This window comes from Choloepus didactylus, chromosome 6, assembly GCF_015220235.1.
Source record: "Choloepus didactylus isolate mChoDid1 chromosome 6, mChoDid1.pri, whole genome shotgun sequence".
Lineage (NCBI taxonomy): Eukaryota > Metazoa > Chordata > Mammalia > Pilosa > Megalonychidae > Choloepus > Choloepus didactylus.
This window is the reverse complement of record NC_051312.1, coordinates 154,820,777-154,839,821: the sequence shown is the minus strand read 5'-3', so window position 1 is coordinate 154,839,821 and position 19,045 is coordinate 154,820,777. Positions and strand designations below refer to the sequence as shown.

The 19,045-nt window shown below is 53.8% G+C and overlaps 1 protein-coding gene across 5 annotated transcripts in view; it reads left to right on the top strand.

Annotated features, from left to right (window-relative positions):
• Nucleotides 1–18,136, top strand: part of B3GAT1 (beta-1,3-glucuronyltransferase 1) — a 30,092-nt gene extending 11,956 nt beyond the window's left edge. For 2 of the 5 annotated variants that reach the window (XM_037842015.1, XM_037842013.1), the window contains exons 2-7: nucleotides 10,919–11,013; nucleotides 11,162–11,308; nucleotides 13,909–14,417; nucleotides 14,954–15,250; nucleotides 15,977–16,076; nucleotides 17,177–18,135. In XM_037842015.1, the coding sequence (XP_037697943.1) occupies nucleotides 11,010–11,013; nucleotides 11,162–11,308; nucleotides 13,909–14,417; nucleotides 14,954–15,250; nucleotides 15,977–16,063 (1,044 nt within the window). In that variant the 5' untranslated portion in view covers nucleotides 10,919–11,009 and the 3' untranslated portion in view covers nucleotides 16,064–16,076; nucleotides 17,177–18,135. Of the gene's footprint in view, nucleotides 1–8,733; nucleotides 8,895–10,918; nucleotides 11,031–11,161; nucleotides 11,309–13,908; nucleotides 14,418–14,953; nucleotides 15,251–15,976; nucleotides 16,077–17,176 lie in introns of those variants that run through there. The other 3 variants (XM_037842016.1, XM_037842014.1, XM_037842017.1) reach the window with 3 other exon arrangements.
• Nucleotides 18,137–19,045: the final 909 nt, after the last annotated feature.

The window sequence follows — 19,045 nt, the reverse complement described above, 5'->3', positions numbered from 1 at the left end:
CCGCAGGGTCCCTATTACCAGGGGTTCCTCTCCCCTTAGGGTGGAGGGCACCAGGGCCTTGCTGCTACAGTAGAATGTGGAAAAGGTGAAGGATTGCATGCCTTGCAGGTGGAAGTGGCCTTGTTGGAGAATCCCAGGCAGCACGGAGATAAGAGTGGTCTCTAGGAGCTGGGGGCAGCCTTAGGAGCCAAGGACACCCTAGAACCTGAAGACACCCCAGAAGCCAAGAGGACCCTAGGAGTTGGTGGTGTACCCTAGGAGCCGAGAGGACAAAGAGCTGCGTGGTCCAGGGGCCTGGGGTAAAACCCACGGCAGCCCCATGGTGGTGTGCTTCCCGGAAAGAACCAGAATGAATTTTCATTTTGCCGAGCACCACAATAAACCAAATACCAATTTTCATTTCTGACTAAATCATAATCCAACTCTAATCGAAAAGTTATTTCTGCAAAACATAAAGAAAAACCAAAGGAACTACCTTAAAAAAAAATCAGAGGTATTGTTTCTGAAGCCATTCTATGAGAACAAAACCAAAGTATGAAAATATTCTTTATGCCAAGCCTGGACTGACCTAATATTTCCTTCTGCTCATGTCTTTGGTTTGGTTTTCCCGGTTAAAAGGGAAGAAGATGGAGTGAGATCTGGAATCCATACATGCCCTTCTGATCATAAAGAACTGGAAGCAAGAGCCAGCGGGGCCAGTCTGGAAGGGGCCGGGCAAGGTCAGGGAGCCCTGTCTCAGAGCAGAAGGGCTCAGTGTGGGGCCTGGGGGTGGCCGTGGGGCAGGTGGCCTGGCATGGAAGGGACACACAGTGCAATTATTTCCAAGCTTCTTTCCAAAAGTGTTTGCACCAATACATACAAAAGTTTTTAAGCACTAAACACCAAATGAGACTGGGTAGATTACTTCTCCACAGCATCCTGCCCATAAAATGAAAGCACTGGATTAAAACAAAAACTCCGGAACAGCACTGCACAGCACCTCACATTTGTGAGCATAGTCCTTGGAGGTGAAAGAGGACCCCCAGGGCCAGCCCCCTGTCCTGGGACCAACCCTGCACCCACTGGCTGCCCAGATTCCTCATCTGGCCCTCATCCGTAAGCAGGGAGGACCAAGGAGTGTGGGCTTGTAAACCAGGAAGCCAGGGCCTGGTGGGGCGGCCTGGGATGGCTGGAGGCCTGGGGCCCGGTTAATGAAGTATGGATTGGCTGACTGGAGCTGATGTGGCTCTGGCATCGGGCTTTCCCAAGCCACGACACCACAGTCAATACAAATCCCTTGATCCCATCAGGGCCTCTGCAGATCTCAGGGACAAAGCCTGCACCTCCCTCTCTGGCAGGGCTCTGCCTGGAGCTGGAGGGTGAGGCTGGAGCCTTGGGCAGCCTCCCTTCCTGCTGTCCTCCTGCAGAATTCTCTCTCTCTGCCTGCAACCGCATGCTTCCGGTAGCCACATCTCCACATCCACCCCAGAGGGCCGGGTGTCCTCCACGCACCCTGGCCCCCCACCTTTCCCCAACTCCAAGCCTGGCCATGGTCTCAGGTGACGGGGCACCTGCTGTTTCCTTCAAATGCACAGCAGAACCTGCAAGTGGTGGTCTTAGCAAAGTCACTGCTGTTCTCCGTTCAATCCCGAATGTTCGAATGTGGCCCCTGGCAGCCAGCCAAGCTGTCTGCTCCTGGCAGGTGGTCACGTTGGCCCGCAGGCTCACTGGGCATTGTCAGCTTGCAATATCATATCCACCACTGAGGTACGAGCCAAAAGGCCACAGACGTGTTGTTTCTCTGAAAAGTAAGCTGAGTGCTCTCAAAAGGCTACACGAGGTGAGTTTGGGAAAAAATGTTCTCCAAATTAGGTTAAAGTTGGTGCAGAAAAGTCCCCAGAATTCTGAGAGGAACTTGCACTGAGACCGCACCTCCAATGCCCTTCCTTGATCGCTTCCAAGAAGGCTGAGCTGGAAATTGTGGGCCATAGTGAAGGTGATCTGCAGGATCAGGCGGCAACGACTCGGTCCAGGAAAAGACTGAAATCCCATTCCAAAAGCTGAGGTGCTGAAAGCAGGCAAGCTGGGATTTGGGAAAATTTACCACGCATTGGGCAATAGTGGGGAAACATAATCTATGGAGCAGCTGGCTCTTTGAAAGTTACTTGTGTTGAGATGAGGTGTTTCTGTATCATTTTTGACATGTATATGTAGCATATATGTAGTATTCTTCTCTTTGAAGGACTTTTTGATTAACCAACTAACCACTGTCCCCAATGTTAGGGTTTCTGAGCTTGTTTATAGCTTAACTTGACATGTGCACACACATGCACAAATGTACAACTCACATGTGTGCATACACACCCTCACACATGCACATGTATGCACACACAGATACATACCCACACATACACCCCGCACTCACTTGCACACCCTCATGTGCACACACCCTCACACATGTGCATGCACATACCCCCACACACGTGTGCACACACATTCTCTGTGACATCATATCCCTATCCCACTTCCTCCTGCTTGGAATCAGCTGTAAAAGTCTCTTCCCCCTTTAGAAAGAAACTGACACAGGGCCCAGCCCTGTGCAGATGCTCGGTTAATATCTGTTGCATGGGATTAAATAGGCCCCCTCTTCAGGGACTGGGGGCATTGGGTAGGTTTCCACTTGAACCCCTGCAGGCTCTGAGGAACTCCTTTCTAGGCATTCTAGAGCCACCAACCTCCAAGCCCAGCTCCATCTAACCCACTGCCTCAGGCATGGCCAGTCCTGGGCTTTCCAGCCAGACTTGCCCACCCCCTCCTTGGGCACATCAGAGCCTTCCCTCCTGGGTCCCAGACACCCCTACTTCTCCAGAGAGCATCCTAATATCCTTGGACCAAGTCCTGTACACAGGTCTTCCCCAGTGAGGCCAACCTGTGTGGGAGTATTGGCCCTTAGCCGATGCATTTTGTGGGAGGCTGTTGTCTTGCTCCCGTCCCCTGCCTGACACCTGAACCTCCAGTTTCCTCATAGAGCTTGCTTAAGTGTGCTAAAATGGCAGAACTGAAAATTCATCAAAACATATCCAATCCTTCCTCCATATTTTAAAGATGAAGGTAGAGGTGAAGAAGGTGCAGCTTACCCAGCTCTCCCAGAGGGAGCGGCCAGAACACCCAGGGGGAGCGGCCAGAACACCCAGGGGGAGGGGCCAGGACACCCTGGGGGAGGGGCCAGGACACCCAATAGGGAGAGGCCAGAACACCTGAGGGTAGGGGAGGGGCCAGGGCATCAGAAAGGGGTGTGCACCAGGACCCCCCTCTTCCTACCTCCTCTTGCCACCCAAGGTCTCACCCCTCTCCTGAAATGGCCGTGCACCCCAGCCCTTTCTCTCAGAAGGGTGCCCTGTGAAGTCACCTGGCACAGAGGGCCCCTGGCGTCTGTACCTGCTGAGGGAGAGATGCTCATGGCTGCCAGGTCTACGGTGCACACCCATATTGGGGCTGTACTGATCCCTACAGACCCTTCCCCACCCTCTCTCTCTCACATACATGCGCACATGCACACACTGCTTTCCTCTGGACAAGTCCCCTTCCCATCTCCCCTTTGACCAGCCCTGGCTGCCTCCACCCTACCTCTTCTCCCCTGCCCTGGCCCATCCCCACCTGAATTCCCTATTGGGAAACTGGCCCAGGTAGCTGCATACACCTCTGCCCGGCTCCTGGGAACCAGAACCAGCAAATGAGCGCCCCTCTCTCAAGCCCAGGGGAAACAGCGGACAGGGGCAACCCACCTGCTCAGCCCTGCTTTTCACCCTTGGGCCTCAGACCTGGGGTGGGTGTGCGGCCTCCCTGCCCGACCCAGACCCCCTTACCTTGGGCCCGGCTCCCCTTAGTCCCGCCCCCTGCTGGCCAGCTGGCTTTCTCCGAGGCTGGGGGCTCTTTCTGCTCTGCTTAATAACCGCCTGGTAATTAGCTCCACAATTTTGCTACTATGCTTATAATAGCCTCCATTAAAGTTACGGGGTTTTCAAGCCGTTATGGCTTCCAAAGTAATTAATGCACAACTGGGTTTATTGCTAAGTTTATTTTTAGAGCTTTTCTCCCTCTTCCTCCCTCCCTTTCCTTTCATACGTTGTTCTGACCAAGAAGACTAGATGGGGTCAGAACTGTCCCCCACGGCCTCCCTGCACCCTTGGCTCCTCCTCCCCCTCCCCCAACCCCATTCTCCTCCTGTCCCTCCTTTTGGCTCCAGCCTCCATGGGTGCTGGGACCCGGGATAGCGGACAGCGTTCATAGAGGAGGGAGCTCTGAACCATCTCTGGTCCAGGGCATAGAGAGCATTTGGCCTGTGTGTCTATGTCCCCCACTCTCTCCCCGACCCAGGTTCCAGGACTTTGTGGCCCAAGCCCCTTCACTCGGAGCCCCCCACTCCCCAACCCCACCCCTGGTCAGCTCCACTGTTGGCTGAGTGTCCACCTGGGGCAAGTCACCTACCCTCTCGGACTCAGTCCTTACCTCGCAGGGCTGTTTTGAGGATCTGAGGAGTAGACTCGTGTACCGCGTTTCACCTAGACTTTGACACATAATGAGTGCTATACAGAAGTTCATTGGGGATTGAATCACGTCCGGCACAAAAGGCATGACCAGGTCCCAACTCCTGGTCCTGTGGGTGTGAACCCATTTGTAAATGGGACCTTTGAAGATGTTATTAGTTAAGGTGTCCAAACTGAGTGAGGGTGGCCTTCATCCAATATGGCTGAAGTCCTTAGAGCATAGGAAATGGGACACAGAAAGAAGCCATGGGGAGCAGCCAGAAGCTGGAAATGAGCAGAACCCTTGAGAGAAAAGAGAAGACACCACCATGTATATTGCCATGTGAAGGAAAAGTCAAGGAACCCCAAAGATGGCCAGCCAGCCAGAAGACACCAATGCCGGCAGGAAGCAAGCCTTCTAGCCTCTGAAACTGTGAGCCAATACATTCCATTGTATGGAACTTGTTTTAGCAGCTAGAAAACAGAAACAGTTTTTGGTACAGAGAGTGGAGTGTGGCTATAGCAAATACTTCAAGCTGTGGCAACAGCTTTGGAATTGGGTTATGGGTAGAGGCTAGAAGAACTGTGAGGCACTTTGATAGAAAAAGCCTAGATTGCTTTGAAGAGACTGTCAGTAGAAATATGGCTATTAAAGGTACTTCTGATGAGACCTTAGAAGAAGTGACCATGCCATTGGAAATTGGAAGAAAGGCAACCCTTGTTATAAAGTGGCAGAGAAATTGGCAAAATTGAGTTCTGATGTTGCATGGGAGGCAGAACCTGAAAGCCATGGACTCGGATATTTAGCTGAGGAGATTTCCAAGCTAAGGGTGGAAGGTGTAGCCTGGTTTCTCCTTGCAACTTTTAATGAAATTTAATGAAATGAGAGGAAAGAGATAAATGGAGGAATTAACTGTTAAGCATACAGAAACCAGTAATTAATAATTTGGAAAATTCTCAACCTATCCAGATAGCATGAGGGACCCTATCAGAGACCTCCCTGGGCTTCCAGGTAGTGTGTCCCCAGAGGACAAACCCTTTGCTGACGTGGGTGTGCCTGAACATGGATCCAATCACCCATTTCAGTGGAAGTCAGGATTGGAAACGTAGTTAACCCGGGGAGGATCTGTGGAAAGGTCTATTGTCTGATGGTTTGGACCTTCTTGAACTGCATGCAAAGCCATCAAGGTTACTGCAAAATTTTTATGAACAGAACTACTGCTAGCCTGGACTGAAAGGGGTGGAGAAGGCAGGAGTTGAAGGAATATGACTTCAAGTGTAGAACCATGGAAGTTGAGGTCTTCTGAATGGAAGACATCACCCCAGGCCAAGAGTAGACTCACCCACATGTGTGGAAGGGGCAATTCTGCCCTGGGGCTTAGAAGGAGCGACTGGCACCCTGTTGTTCTGGAAGAGTGCTGCCATCCCAGTGCTTGAAGATGGTGGGACCTGAGCCCTAATGTTTGTGGAGAGCCTGGCCGCTGTGCAAGAACTTGGAAGGGGTGGGGCTGCTGCTCCAGCAGGCCCAGAGGACAAAGCAGCCATCCACAGAAGGCTCTCAGATGTTGAGATTTAATGGAGTTTGCCCTGCTGGGTTTGGAACTTTTTTGGGACCTGTGACCCCTGTTTTTCCTGCCAATTTCCCCCTCCTGGAATGGAAAAGTTTATCCTATGCCTGTCCCTCCGTTGTATTTTGGAAGCAGATAACTTGTTTACTAGGTCTCACAGGTCCACAGATGGAGGGGAGCTGTGTCCCAGGACAAACCATACCCATAACTGATTTTGCTGAGACTTTGTACTTAGCATTGTTACTGAAATGACATAAGGCTTTGGGGATGCTGTGATGGAATGAATGTATTTTGCATATAGGAAGAACTTGTCTTTGTGGGGTCCAGAGGGCAGACTACTGGGGAGTGAATCATGTCTCCCAAAAGGCACTTTCAGGGACTCAACTCCTGATCTCGTGGGCATGAACACATTTGTAAGTAGGATCTTTGAAAATGTCATTAATTAAGGTGTGCCCAAATGAATAAGGGGGGAGGATGGGCTTAGTCTGAAATGGCTGCAGTCCTTATACACAGAGGAAAGTGGTCACAGAGAAAGAAGCCCTGGGAGCAGCCAGAAGCTGGAAGTCAACAGAACCCAAAAGAGAAAGACGATGCCGCCATGTGCATTGCCACATGATGGAAAACTCAGGGAAGCCCGAAGATTGCCAGCCAGCCAGAATATACCGTCCAGTGAGGAAGCCATTCTTCTAGCCACTGAAACTGTGAGCCAACAAATTCCTGCTGTAAAGCCAACCCCTTGTGTGGTATTTGTTTTAGCAGCCAGGAAGCTAAAACACTCATTATTGCAAATGACAGCCCCAGCAGACCAGCGAGACTGAGCAGGGGCCAGAGGTAGGAGCTTGGGGCAAAGAGGTCCCAGAAGTCAATGTGCTGGTTTGAATGTATTATGTCCCCCAAAACGCCATTATCTTTGATGTAATCTTGTGTGGGCAGATGTATCAGTGTTGATTAGATTGTAATTCTTTGAGTGTTTCCATGGAGACATGCCTCACCCAACTGTGGGTGATGACTCTGGTTGGATAACTTCCATGGAGGTGTCAGCCTGCCCATTCAGGGTGGGTCTGAATTAAATTACTGAATTATAAGCTCAGGCAGAAGGAGCAAGCTTGCTACAGCCAAGAGGGACACTTTGAAGAATGCACTGGAACTGAGAAAGGAGCTTTAGCTTACAGAGACATTTTGGAGATGACCTTTGAAAGCAGACTTTTGCTCTGGAGAAGCTAAGAAAGGACAAACGCCCCAAGAGCAACTAAGAGTGACATTTTTGAGGATCTGAAGCCTAGAGAGGAACGTCCTGGGAGAAAGCCATTTTGAAAGCAGAACTCCGGAGCAGACGCCGGCCACATGCCTTCCCAGCTACAGAGGTTTTCCCCACGCCATTGGCCATCCTCCAGTAAAGGTACCCGATTGTTGATGCCTTATGACTGTAACTGTGTAACCAAATAAACCCCCTTTTATAAAAGCCAGTCCATTTCTGGTGTTTTGCATTCCAGTAGCATTAGCAAACTAGAACAGTCAACAATGGAAAAGCCAGGAAGTGCTCAAAAAGCAAGCTTGGATGGTACGTACTGAGTTGGCATGAGGCCCACCCTTGCTCCTTTGCTTCTCCTATCCTGGAATGGGAAGCTTCACCAAGAGTAAGGACACATGAAAATGCTCCTTCAAGTATCCCTAAGAACACAGAAACAACCCTCCCCAGTCTAGCCTCCTGTAGCCTTCAGCAGATGTGGCCTAAGGGCTCCCAGGCAAAGCATAGCCTTGATTCAGAGCCCTCTCAGCCCTGTCAGTGGGGCTGGGGCAGAGGCAGAGGCTGGGGGTGTGGCATGAGGTCATTCTGCTTCTTCATCCAGATGTGAACACCTGAGACCCAGGCAGGCATCCCTGTGTGGGGGCACTGGGCTTGGCCACTGCTGGGCCCACCAAAGAGGAATTTGTAGGAGATGGCATGTGCACACACACATATGCATACCACACAACACATTCACACACCACACGCTCAAACATGCACATATGTGCACTCACACACATGTATACACATGCACACACACCCACACACACTCCATACGCATACAGAAGCATGCATACACATGCACACACAAGCATGTACCCCACACATACACACTACACATAACACATTCACACACCACCCAAAAAAGCATGCACGCACTACATTCCACACATACGCACATGCACACACACACGCAGCAGTAGGAACTCACTGCTCTCTGCCCCACCTGAGAGATGAACAAGGACAATGGAGACAGAGCCAACCTCCTGAGAAGTTGAAAAAGAAAGTACCCCTTGCACCCGCCCCAGCCCTTCACAGCATCCTCAGCTTGCTCTAGTCACCCCTGGGGCTCAACTGAAGTCTGTTACTCCCTGCATGAGCTCCTGGGAGCCTCTGGCTGGGTCCAGCTGTGTATGAGACTGGAGTGTGAAAAGTTTCACCAGGGATAGGGAAATCTAACAGCCAGCAGCCCAACGATGAAACAAAACAGGTCAACATGTTTATCTGGGGTGGGGAACCCAGCAGCATACACGCCTTTCCCAGTGCACCACGGGCAGAAACTCCGGTTTTCCTAGACCCTCTTGTGGATGGGCAAGCAGGATGTTGCCTCCATGCGGTCTGCGGGGCAGTTTCTTCTCATTTTCCTGCTTAGGAGGCCTCACCCTTCTGGACACCCGCCCTGCTCCATGCCCAGGAGGGCCTGCCCCTTGTGCGATGGTGGCCCTGCCAACTGTGATCACCACTAGGTGCCACCCACGTGCCAAGTCCTTCACTCCTCGTGGCATCCGTGTCCCCAGTTTACAGATGAGGAAGGTGAGGCTCACAGAGGTGAAGAAACTTGTCCAAGTTCTGCCAGTGTGTGGGAAAGCTGGTCCTCAATCCCAGGATTGACCTCAAAGCCCATCCTCTTGCTCTCTGCACGTACAGTCTAGAGCTGGAAGGAGACCAGGAGCCCTACTGCATTTTAGGGAAGGGGTGCTAAGGAGAGCAGCAACAGGCTTAGGGACACACAGTCACCTCCAGACCCCAGCCCTATGCTCTTTCCTGTGCAGGTTGCTGCACAATGCTGAGAGGTATCAGTGCCTCCCTGCATCCTACCCTAAAAAGGTGGAGCTGTTCTGAGCATGCTAACTCTCCCACAAACCCCACAGAACTGTTTCTAAAGCAGCTGGAGGTCTCCTCAGTCCTGACTCTTAGCAAATAGGGACGGAAAGGAAGAGTGTACCTAAGATGTAAGAACAGATGTAAACGACCCCAACTTACTCTCCTAACTCCACAGTGCCTATGTCAGATAGACACACACATGCACACACATACGTACACGTGTGTGCATACCTGTGCAAATGCACAAGCACACCTGCATGTCTGGTGCACATGTGCACACATGCTGATGCACAGGCACATGCAACCTGAGCACACAGATGTGCATATACAGGAATGCACAAGTACACATGTGCACACCTGAGCACACAAATGTGCATATGGGCATGCACAAGCTCACAAGCACACGTATGAACACACTCCTGCATGGGCATAACTTAGTGCACAAGCATGCATACACAGAGGGCACACACATGCACACCCAGAACAACTGCTTTCTCCTATGTGCCCCATTGATGGTTTTTGCTTCACTGTGACGTGTAACCCCAGCAGCCTTCCATTTCATGGAGTGAGGCAGGCCTTCACACCAGCTACCTGCAGGGACAGCTGGGGCTGGGTGCTGGCTGACACTCTTTCACTAGAACACCACACCTGGCTCATCCACAAGAGGTCAGAACAGTTTGGAGAAAGGACCTGCCAGCTAGTCTTTGGAAAGGGAAAAAGATCTTTCCAGAACTGTGGGGCGAAAATTCTCCTTGTCCCTGGCTCTCTGCTCTGTGGAGGTTGGGGTCAGCCGCCTGGCCACTGCAGAGCTGTACTCAAAATACTGGAAGATGAGGGTGAGGGCCCAAGGGTAGGGTGGCCCAGGCTGTCTCCCCACCCCCACCCCCTTCGGACACAATCTGCATGCTGCACTGGGCTCAGCGTGAGAGCAAAGGAAGAGAAAGGAGAATGCAATGTGACAGGCCCCACGGAGGCCAGAAGGGTCCCTGCGTGGGGTCTCTTCTGCACCTGCTCCCTGGATGGACCCTTGTCACTCAAGAGGACAAGATCCCTGGGGAGATGCCACCCAGGGAGTCTGCAGGATGGAGAGGAAATTCCAATCAGGCTCATTAGCGCACAGAGGGTTACCCCTCCCAGGTCCTGCTGCCCTGGTGGGGTGCTGCTCCCACACGATGCAGAGCTCCCACATGGACCAACCCTTCTCATTGCCAAAGAGCCTGGAACTCCACCCTGCACAGATGAGGCACACAGATTTCCTGTTGAAGATGTCAGAGGAGGGCAACTTATGGTTTCCCCTGCAAGGCACTTGTCCACCCCTGACCCCTTTATCCAGACTTGAATAATCCAACATGGGTCCAAATATTTGGACCTAAGAGTCACTGATGTTTCTTGAGTGCTAGCTGTGTATCAGGATGTAGGTATCGATATTGGCCCATTTTATCTATGGAGAACTTTGGTAGACAGTAGACATAGCTTGGCAAGAGTCATGCAGCTTGTGGGTGCTGCAGCTGGGGTTTGGGCAAGGCAGCATGGCTCCCAAGCCTGGGGCCCTAACTGCAGCACTCTGCCAGCACCCGTAAATGTACTGGTGCCACCCCAGGTGCCATGGGCCCGTCCACTGGTGGTAACAACAGAGGCTCACTGCACCCAGCCAGGCATGGCAAGGCTCCGTGGTGAAAGCCCCACATGCCCGTGTCCCAGAGCTGGCTATGTCCCCCTCCTCTCTCTTGCAGGTGTCCTCCTCCCAGGGTTCCTGACCCCGCCCCTAGACAGCCACCCCTTCCCAGACTCCACTCGGCCGGACCCTCCAAGCCTGCTTCCGCAATGGGTGGGTTGTGAGCGCTGGTAAGACCTGCTGGCCCACGTTTCGGCTTCTCTGCTCCCTCTGTGCCTGACCTGCCGCCCATGCCGGTTCTTTTCTCCCTGTGCTTGCCACTTCCTGCCACTGTCCCTCTCCTGACCTTCCCACCGCTCAGGTAATGAGGAGCTGTGGGCCCAGCCAGCCTTGGAGATGCCGAAAAGACGGGACATCCTCGCGATCGTCCTCATCGTGCTGCCCTGGACGCTGCTCATCACCGTCTGGCACCAGAGCACCATCGCGCCCCTGCTGGCTGTGCACAAGGGTGAGCTCCCACCAGCCCACCCACCTGGGCAGGCGCTGTGATGAGGCTGGCAGCCAGGGGCTTCTGTGCAGTCATGGCGCAGCTGGCAGCAGCAGCAGGGGCAGCCAGGCCGGGCATCCTACCCGTCTTGGGGTCATGGATGCCTTTGAGAATACACACAGACATACAAAGACACCACAGAGACACACCCAGACAGATGGTCACATACACAGACAGGGCATACACACACAACTGTGCATACAACTGGAAGACATGTGTGCACCAGGGACCCTCAGCAGCTGGTAAGGAAGCATGCAAGATAGCAGTCCCGGACTGTTGGGTTTTCAAAACATTCCAGGGTATTGTGTGGCTCTCTGCTGCCTTTCTGACCCAGTCGTGCCCAGTGGAAGCAGGCTGGGAGAGAGGAAGGGCCTTTCAGTGCAAGAACTGGGTTGGAGCCCCAAGGCCAGGGCACCCCTCTTTGCCAAGCTGCCTTGACCCCTGAACACCCAGGTTTCCTGCACCACAAAACCTTTCGTCTGCCTGCTCATCTGGCCTGACCCCCATTCCTTAGTCTTTAGGGTCTCCATCTCTCTGCTCCCACACCTCCCGATCGACTTACCTTAGGGCAGCAATTCTCACATCCTAATGTGCCCACTAGTACTTGGGCTGCTTGGTAAAGTGCGAATGTGCCAGACTCAACCCAGGGAGGGAGAGTGGGCCTGTGGTGGGGCCAGGGCCCCCTGGGGATTCTGTCAGATCATGGTGCCCGTGAAATCCACTGCCCATGAAAGGTCACCCCCAGTGAGTCTTGAAGTCCTGCCCAGGGAGGGTCAAGCTAAAGATCACAATTTCCACTGCCCAGGGCTGGCCACTTAGAGTCTCAGCTCCTGACATGGACCCTTCCTGCCACCGCCAACCCCCTGTGGCTCTCATCATTTTAGAGTTACTGTCATCCCACAGGAGTTCAAGCCACCCCACTTCTGCATCTGTTATCATGTCCATTGCAGAGCTCTAGGGTCAGAGACCTCAGGCCCATCTGCAAGGTGCTGATGTAACTGCCTGTGCCTGGGGACCTGGCATTCACATCTGCCGGGGCCTGCCAAGAGGAAATTCGGAATGAAAGCTATAGTTTAATGAATTTAGGAGAGCTGGGAGGACTTGGTGACTCAAAGATCACAGAAGCCAGGGGAGAAGGGGAAAGAGCAGGCCCCTAAAGCACGGAGACAGGCCTCCCCAGGACGGCCCTTTAAAGCCTCCATGGGAACCTCTCCTTCCATCCTCTCCAGAGGTGCACAAGGCCACACGTGCACAGGGCTGGGGCTGACCTCCTATGCCCAGCTGCATTCTGAGCCCATCACCTGTTATTGCCTCACTGAGCTGCACAGTAACTCCAGGAAGCAAGTGCTGTCATCAGCCCATTTTATGGTTATGGAGAGTGAGGCCCAGTTCAGTAACTTGCTCAAGGTCCCACAGATAGTGAGTGGCAGAGCAGGGTCTGAGCCCAGGCACCCAGACCCCAAAGCCTGTGCTCGGAGGGCCTCTCACTGAGGGTGGGGGACCCATGCTTCCTACAGACAGAAAACAGTGAATACCTGCTTAGAAGGGGGAACTAAAACAAGACTCCCACGGTCCCAGTAGAACCTCTGGATTCACGGGTTAGGAATCTAACATGAATGCAAGATGTAAGAAAAAATGTAGCCAAGGTAGCAGGCTACTTTTAGGAGGTGATGTGGCTACATTTCTTCAGGTTAGCAGTGGCTTCCGTGATCTCCTTGGGGTGAAGACAGGTAAGCACTGGCTGGATGAGAAGACAGCTGGGTTCCCCGATAGCCCACTAGGGGGTGGACGCGAACCAGCAGAAGAGCTAAAATAGGTCTCCACCCTGCCCTTCATATATCAAAACAAAGAAACAAAATCAGGAGCTATAGATAGAAGATTCAAATCTTATCTCAACAACTCTGGGCAAGAGTCATTGGCATAAAATGCATTATATAAATATAAATTTTAAAGATAAATTTCTGCACCAAGTTTCAAAGAATCAGTTGCAGAAGGTCAGGCAGGATGAGAGGGAACCCACTTGACTAGCGGATTTGTAAAACAGGTAGGGCACGCTGACCTCAGGCTCTTTGGGGTCCACAATGGGCTGCAGCCACTATAGAATCAATGGATCAGGGCAGACATGGCAGCCTCTATGCCCCACTGCTCTCTGCCAGCCCGACCCTGTGCCACCAGTGCCATCTGCCCCCTGCCCAACTGGGAGTTGGGAGGGCACTGGGGTGGCCACAGCCTGGGAATTTGACTGTCTATGGACCAGGTACATTGAGGACCTCAGAATGCAGCCTTGGAATACTGGCAGCTGCTTTCAAATACTGGCAGGGCTGTCAAATGTGAGAGGAGGGAAGAGGCTACTTCTGGCTCATTTTGGAAGTTGGAATCAGGCAACTCTCCAGGACAATTCCAGCGCTAGCAGCAGGGGCTGATGACCGTCTTGCAGAGGTGGAGTGGATGGGCAGGGGTGACTTGAAGGATTGGGGGTGCCCCTCCGGTGGTCTGGCCGGAGCCTTCCCTGGGACGGCCCCCAAGCCTAGCACCTCCTGCCACCCATGCTGTCCCTGCAGATGATGGAGGCGACCCGGGGCGCGGTGGGGCGCCTGGGGCGGATCCTCACGAGTACTGCATGTCGGACCGCGACATCGTGGAGGTGGTGCGCACCGAGTACGTGTACAGCCGGCCGCCGCCCTGGTCTGACACGCTGCCCACCATCCACGTGGTAACGCCCACCTACAGCCGCCCGGTGCAGAAGGCCGAGCTGACGCGCATGGCCAACACGCTGCTGCACGTGCCCAACCTGCACTGGCTGGTGGTGGAGGACGCGCCGCGCCGCACGCCGCTCACCGCGCGCCTGCTGCGGGACACGGGCCTCAACTACACGCACCTGCACGTGGAGACACCGCGCAACTACAAGCTGCGCGGCGACACCCACGACCCGCGCATCCCGCGCGGCACCATGCAGCGCAACCTGGCCCTGCGCTGGCTGCGAGAGACCTTCCCGCGCAACGCCAGCCAGCCCGGCGTGGTCTACTTCGCTGATGACGACAACACCTACAGCCTGGAGCTCTTCGAGGAGGTGGGGGGTGGGGAAGGGGCGGGGAGAACGCCGGGGGGGTTGGCCAGGACCGCGAAGGGGGTGGGGGTGGGGATGAGGTGGAGGCAGGGGCTGGAGAGAATCAAAGGGATGGAAACCCTAACAGCGGTTTAAGCAGCGTCCATGCGTTATGTGGAAGAAAGTTGGTGTCCCAAGCTCCTGGAACCATGGTCCTGGTCCTAGAGGCCATGATGGCTTGGGCAGGACTTTTGGCAAGGCCACTCGAGACCTCTTTGGTGGAACGGTTTGGCCTTCCCTCAGGTCAGCGTCCAAACAGGAAGTTGAGAGGGTCTGCAGCAAGGGGGAAAATGGGGAGGTGGTGTCATAGTTCTGCTGGTGTGAGAGGCCAGGTCCTGCCAGCAGCTTCTGCCAAGGAGGATGGGGCAGGGCTGGATGCCCCCAGCTGCTGGCCTCGGTTGGGGCACAAGCACAGTGAATAGCCTGAACACCCCTCTGTGGAGTGGGTGTCCGTCTTCACCAGTGTCCTGGGTGTCCTGACTCTCCGTCCCCATTTGCAGATGCGCAGCACCAGGAGGGTTTCTGTGTGGCCTGTGGCTTTCGTGGGCGGTCTTCGGTACGAGGCCCCTCGGGTGAACGGGGCAGGGAAGGTGGTCGGCTGGAAGACTGTGTTCGACCCCCACCGGCCCTTTGCAATAGACATGGCTGGGTTTGCCGTCAACCTGCGGCTTATTCTGCAGCGCAGCCAGGCCTACTTTAAGCTGCGTGGTGTGAAGGGGGGCTACCAGGAGAGCAGCCTCCTCCGGGAACTTGTCACCCTCAGTGACCTGGAGCCCAAGGCAGCCAACTGCACCAAGGTAGGAGCTTCAGCAGAACTGACCAGAGATGCAAGTATTTCCAAGCCCATCAGAACCCTCCCGACAGTAAGGGAGGTGGAAATCAAGAACTCAAAATAGCCTTGCAAATAAGCACCCACCTGGAACATCCTCCCAGGAAAGTGGTTTGTCACGTGTAAGGCAGCCATGCTAAAATCAGGTAGGGAAATGGGGAGGGGTTGGCCAAAGGAGAATCACAACCTAGGACCGCTCCCGTCCCTCAAGCCAGTTGTGCTCCCATGACTTCTCTGCTAAACACACATGCATGCACACACAGAGGTGCACACACAGAAGTGAACATATGCACATGCAGCAGTGCCCACAAAGATGCACACACATGCACACACAGATGCACATACACAGATATACACCCACTTCTTTCAGTTTCGACTTCTCAGGCTGGAGCCAGGACTAACTCTTGGCTGAGCTGAAGGGCCCCTAAGAACTTTCTCCCAAGTAGGAACAAAACCAAGAGGAAACCTTGGGACTTATTTGTCTGCTTTCGGTAGCTCCAGACTTGATGCTTCCAATAGATTTATTGGATGTATTGCATGTACAAACATCAAGAACAAGGGGGGTAGCTGGCAATGAAGAAAAATCTAGAAAAAACCCAATGGAGTGGGCTGGAACAGGTGTGGGAGGAGCGGGGGGGTGGTGCTGCATGCAGCCGGGGACCTGCCCACTTCGTTCTATCTCCCGGACACACAGATCCTGGTCTGGCACACGCGGACAGAGAAGCCAGTGCTGGTGAATGAGGGGAAGAAAGGTTTTACGGACCCCAGCGTGGAGGTCTGAGCCTCGGGACCAGGTAGGAGGGGAAGGAGGGAAAGGCATGGCAGCTGGACTCAAAATTGCAGGCTTTTCCTTGTGGTCTCATTGTGGGAGGGTAGGCAGATGTGGGCAAGAGAGAAAGGGGAGCAGTTCAGTCTTCCCGCCTGGTTGTGCTTTCCAAAAGCTGAGAGGTGCTGGCTTGCACCCACACAGCTGGATCCTTCCACCACCTTCAGAAAACCTCACAACAATTCCTTATCGTTGTTGTCACTATTCTGGCAGTGGTGCCCATACTGTGCCCAGGACTCATTACTTAGACTCTCCATCTTCCTGCTCTCTTTTCCTCTGCCCCTATCTTCATCACGTTGCTGTCACCGTTCACACACTGCTTTTCATGTTATCAGGCATGTCCTGCAGTCCTGGCAGACCCCCGTGCTCCCACTTCTAGCTGTTTGACCTTATGTAACTTCTCTTTGCTTCAGTTTCCTCATCCATAAGATGGGCTGTTGGGGGCACTGAGAACTTGCTCTGGCACATATTAAACTGTCTGGCAGTGTTGCTATCTTTATTTGATTCTTTAAAATCTTCTTTTGAAATGGGCTACAAGTTTTGTCTACATTTAGAGGTAAAGAACAGATGTGCAGGAAAGCTAAATGGCTTGTCCAAGACCGCACAGTTAATGATTTTGGCAAAGCCAGGATTTGTCTATGGACGTTCTCTATGATCTCGCCCTGCCTCTTGAAAACACCGCTTACGCCTGGTGCCCCTACTCCAGGTTATGTCAGACAGAGGTGGGAGCTCAGACAGGACCTATGTCTGTCCTTCTGGCCCCAGAGTTAAGCATCAGCTTCTGGATCGCTTTGCAGTTGTCCTGCCCCCCCCCCCCCCCGCCACACACACAGGACCACAGAGGGTCACTCCACTTATTTTGGTCCCCTGAACCTAAAAAAGTTAACTTTGACAGTTCCATAAAACACATCAGGGGAAAGCATCAATCCCTGTTTCCCACCCTTACAGGGTCACTGAAATTTTCCCGCATCTCCCCTCACTTAATGAGTATCCACAGAGGACCCAGGTTCCATTCACTCACCACACCCCCCAGTTCTACACCTCACCAGTTCCCCTCTCCCTCCACAGGACCTCCATCCCTGCTCCTGTCTGTGGCCTTTCACCCTTCCCCCCACAGCTGACAGTCTCTCCAAGGCGAGCTCCTAAGGAATCATCACCACTCTCTTTTCTATTCTGAGAGCCCAGCCCGGTGCCAGGACAAAGGACAGAAAACTTAAAGCACAGAAACCCGAGGCCTGTTGTTCTCTCCCATCCAACAAGACCAAGGGCCCGAGAGGCCCCGAGGGCTGGGAGTCTGCACACGAAGCCAGGCCAGCCAGAGAGCCAGCGTCCCAGCACTCCTCCCGAAGAAGCTTCTGGCACAGACCCAGCCCACAAGAGCAGACACTGCACGTGCCACCCTGGAAGGATGCCTCAGTCGAGAGCGGGTAGAGACCCAGGTCAACCCCACAGGACAGCCAGCCAGGGATTCGGAAGAACTAGAGCACCATGATCTTCAGGCCCCTCGGCCCCCCTCTTCCTACGAGCTACCCCCAAATCCCATGTGCTCTCTGCTCTCCCTGGTTCATGTTTACAGAACATGAGGCTGTCTTGGATCCCAACAGGCAACTCCTTGCACGGGGGTGCCTGGGGCTGCAGACAGACGCCCTGTACCTCAGAGAGCTGCAGTGGGAGTGGAACTGCCCTCTGGCCCCACATCCCCCTCCCCACAAGCCTTCTCCTCCCACCCCAGGGAAGGGGTGGGCACTTGAGCCAGCACAGGCCCCGGACTGGACCTGGACTAAGAAACCCAGAGGCCCATGAGCCACAACACTGCCTCCTGCCACCCCCTGGGTCCCAGCATCCCTCGCCTGGGCCACATTTGTTCTAAATCAGACCAGGGATGGCTGGAAAAGCCCCCTGTCCTGAGGTCCCACAGGGCAACACACTTGGGGCTCCGGCCACCAGTGGTAGGGATGGGGCAGGGAGGTGACCACAAGGAGGGAGGGTGGGGAACTCCACGCCGCTCGTCCTGCTCCTTTTTTTTTTTTTTCAGGGGGTAGGGTGGGGTGAGTAATGGGAGGGGGTAGTTTGGATTAGCAGAAGGATTTATGGGAAGGGGCGAAAATCAATCAGACACTGAGAGGAAAGGGAATCCGATCCCGTGCTACTTAGGAAATCACTGTGTGAAACCGAAGATGGAAAGGAAATCCCTGTCCCTAGGCTGGGAGTGTCCCGCTACCCCCAAACCCCGCCCCAGAGAAGGAACAGTGCGCTGCCCCATACCGGGGACCCTGTCAGCCTGCACGGGCTTTAGGTCACCCGTCTGCGACAGGCCCTTCTCCGGCGGATAGCCGTCTGCTGGACAGCAAGCTCCGGTTCCTAAAGTCGGAAGCACAATTTTCCTGCCCGGTGAAGGATGAGCAGGAGGCCCGCCCCTTCTGAAGAGCTGTCTGGTTTTTAACTGCTCACAGCCCCCACTCCAAACTCCCAGGCTGGCCCGAGGGCCCCCCAGAACCTGCTCTGGTGGCTGGGGCTGGGACTTGGAAATGTGTTCAGTTTCCCGCAGTCCTCGTGAAATCGTCTGATGGAATTGGAGCCCTGAGAAGCCTGAGCCACCTGGCAGGATCCTTGCCCCAGCCTCTGACTCCTTCATGGCTGCTTTGGAGAGGTGTTCCTCGGCCTTGAGTCTGGTGGCCCAGGAGAGAAGCAGGGAGGCGGACACAGGGACCCCCGAACAAACGGAGCTGCACCCAGGGCTCCCCCCCAGCCTCACTCCCGGGCTCCCGGGAACCGGCCCGACCCCTCGCAGGCAACCTTCTTAGCCAAAACCCAGGGCTCGTTTTCAGGAAATCGATAATGAACAACATCATGGGACATTTTTTTTTTAAAAAAAAGAAAGCTTTTTTTTTTTTTTTTTGGAAGATGCTAGTTCGCTTGTTTTCACCTAATATCCTC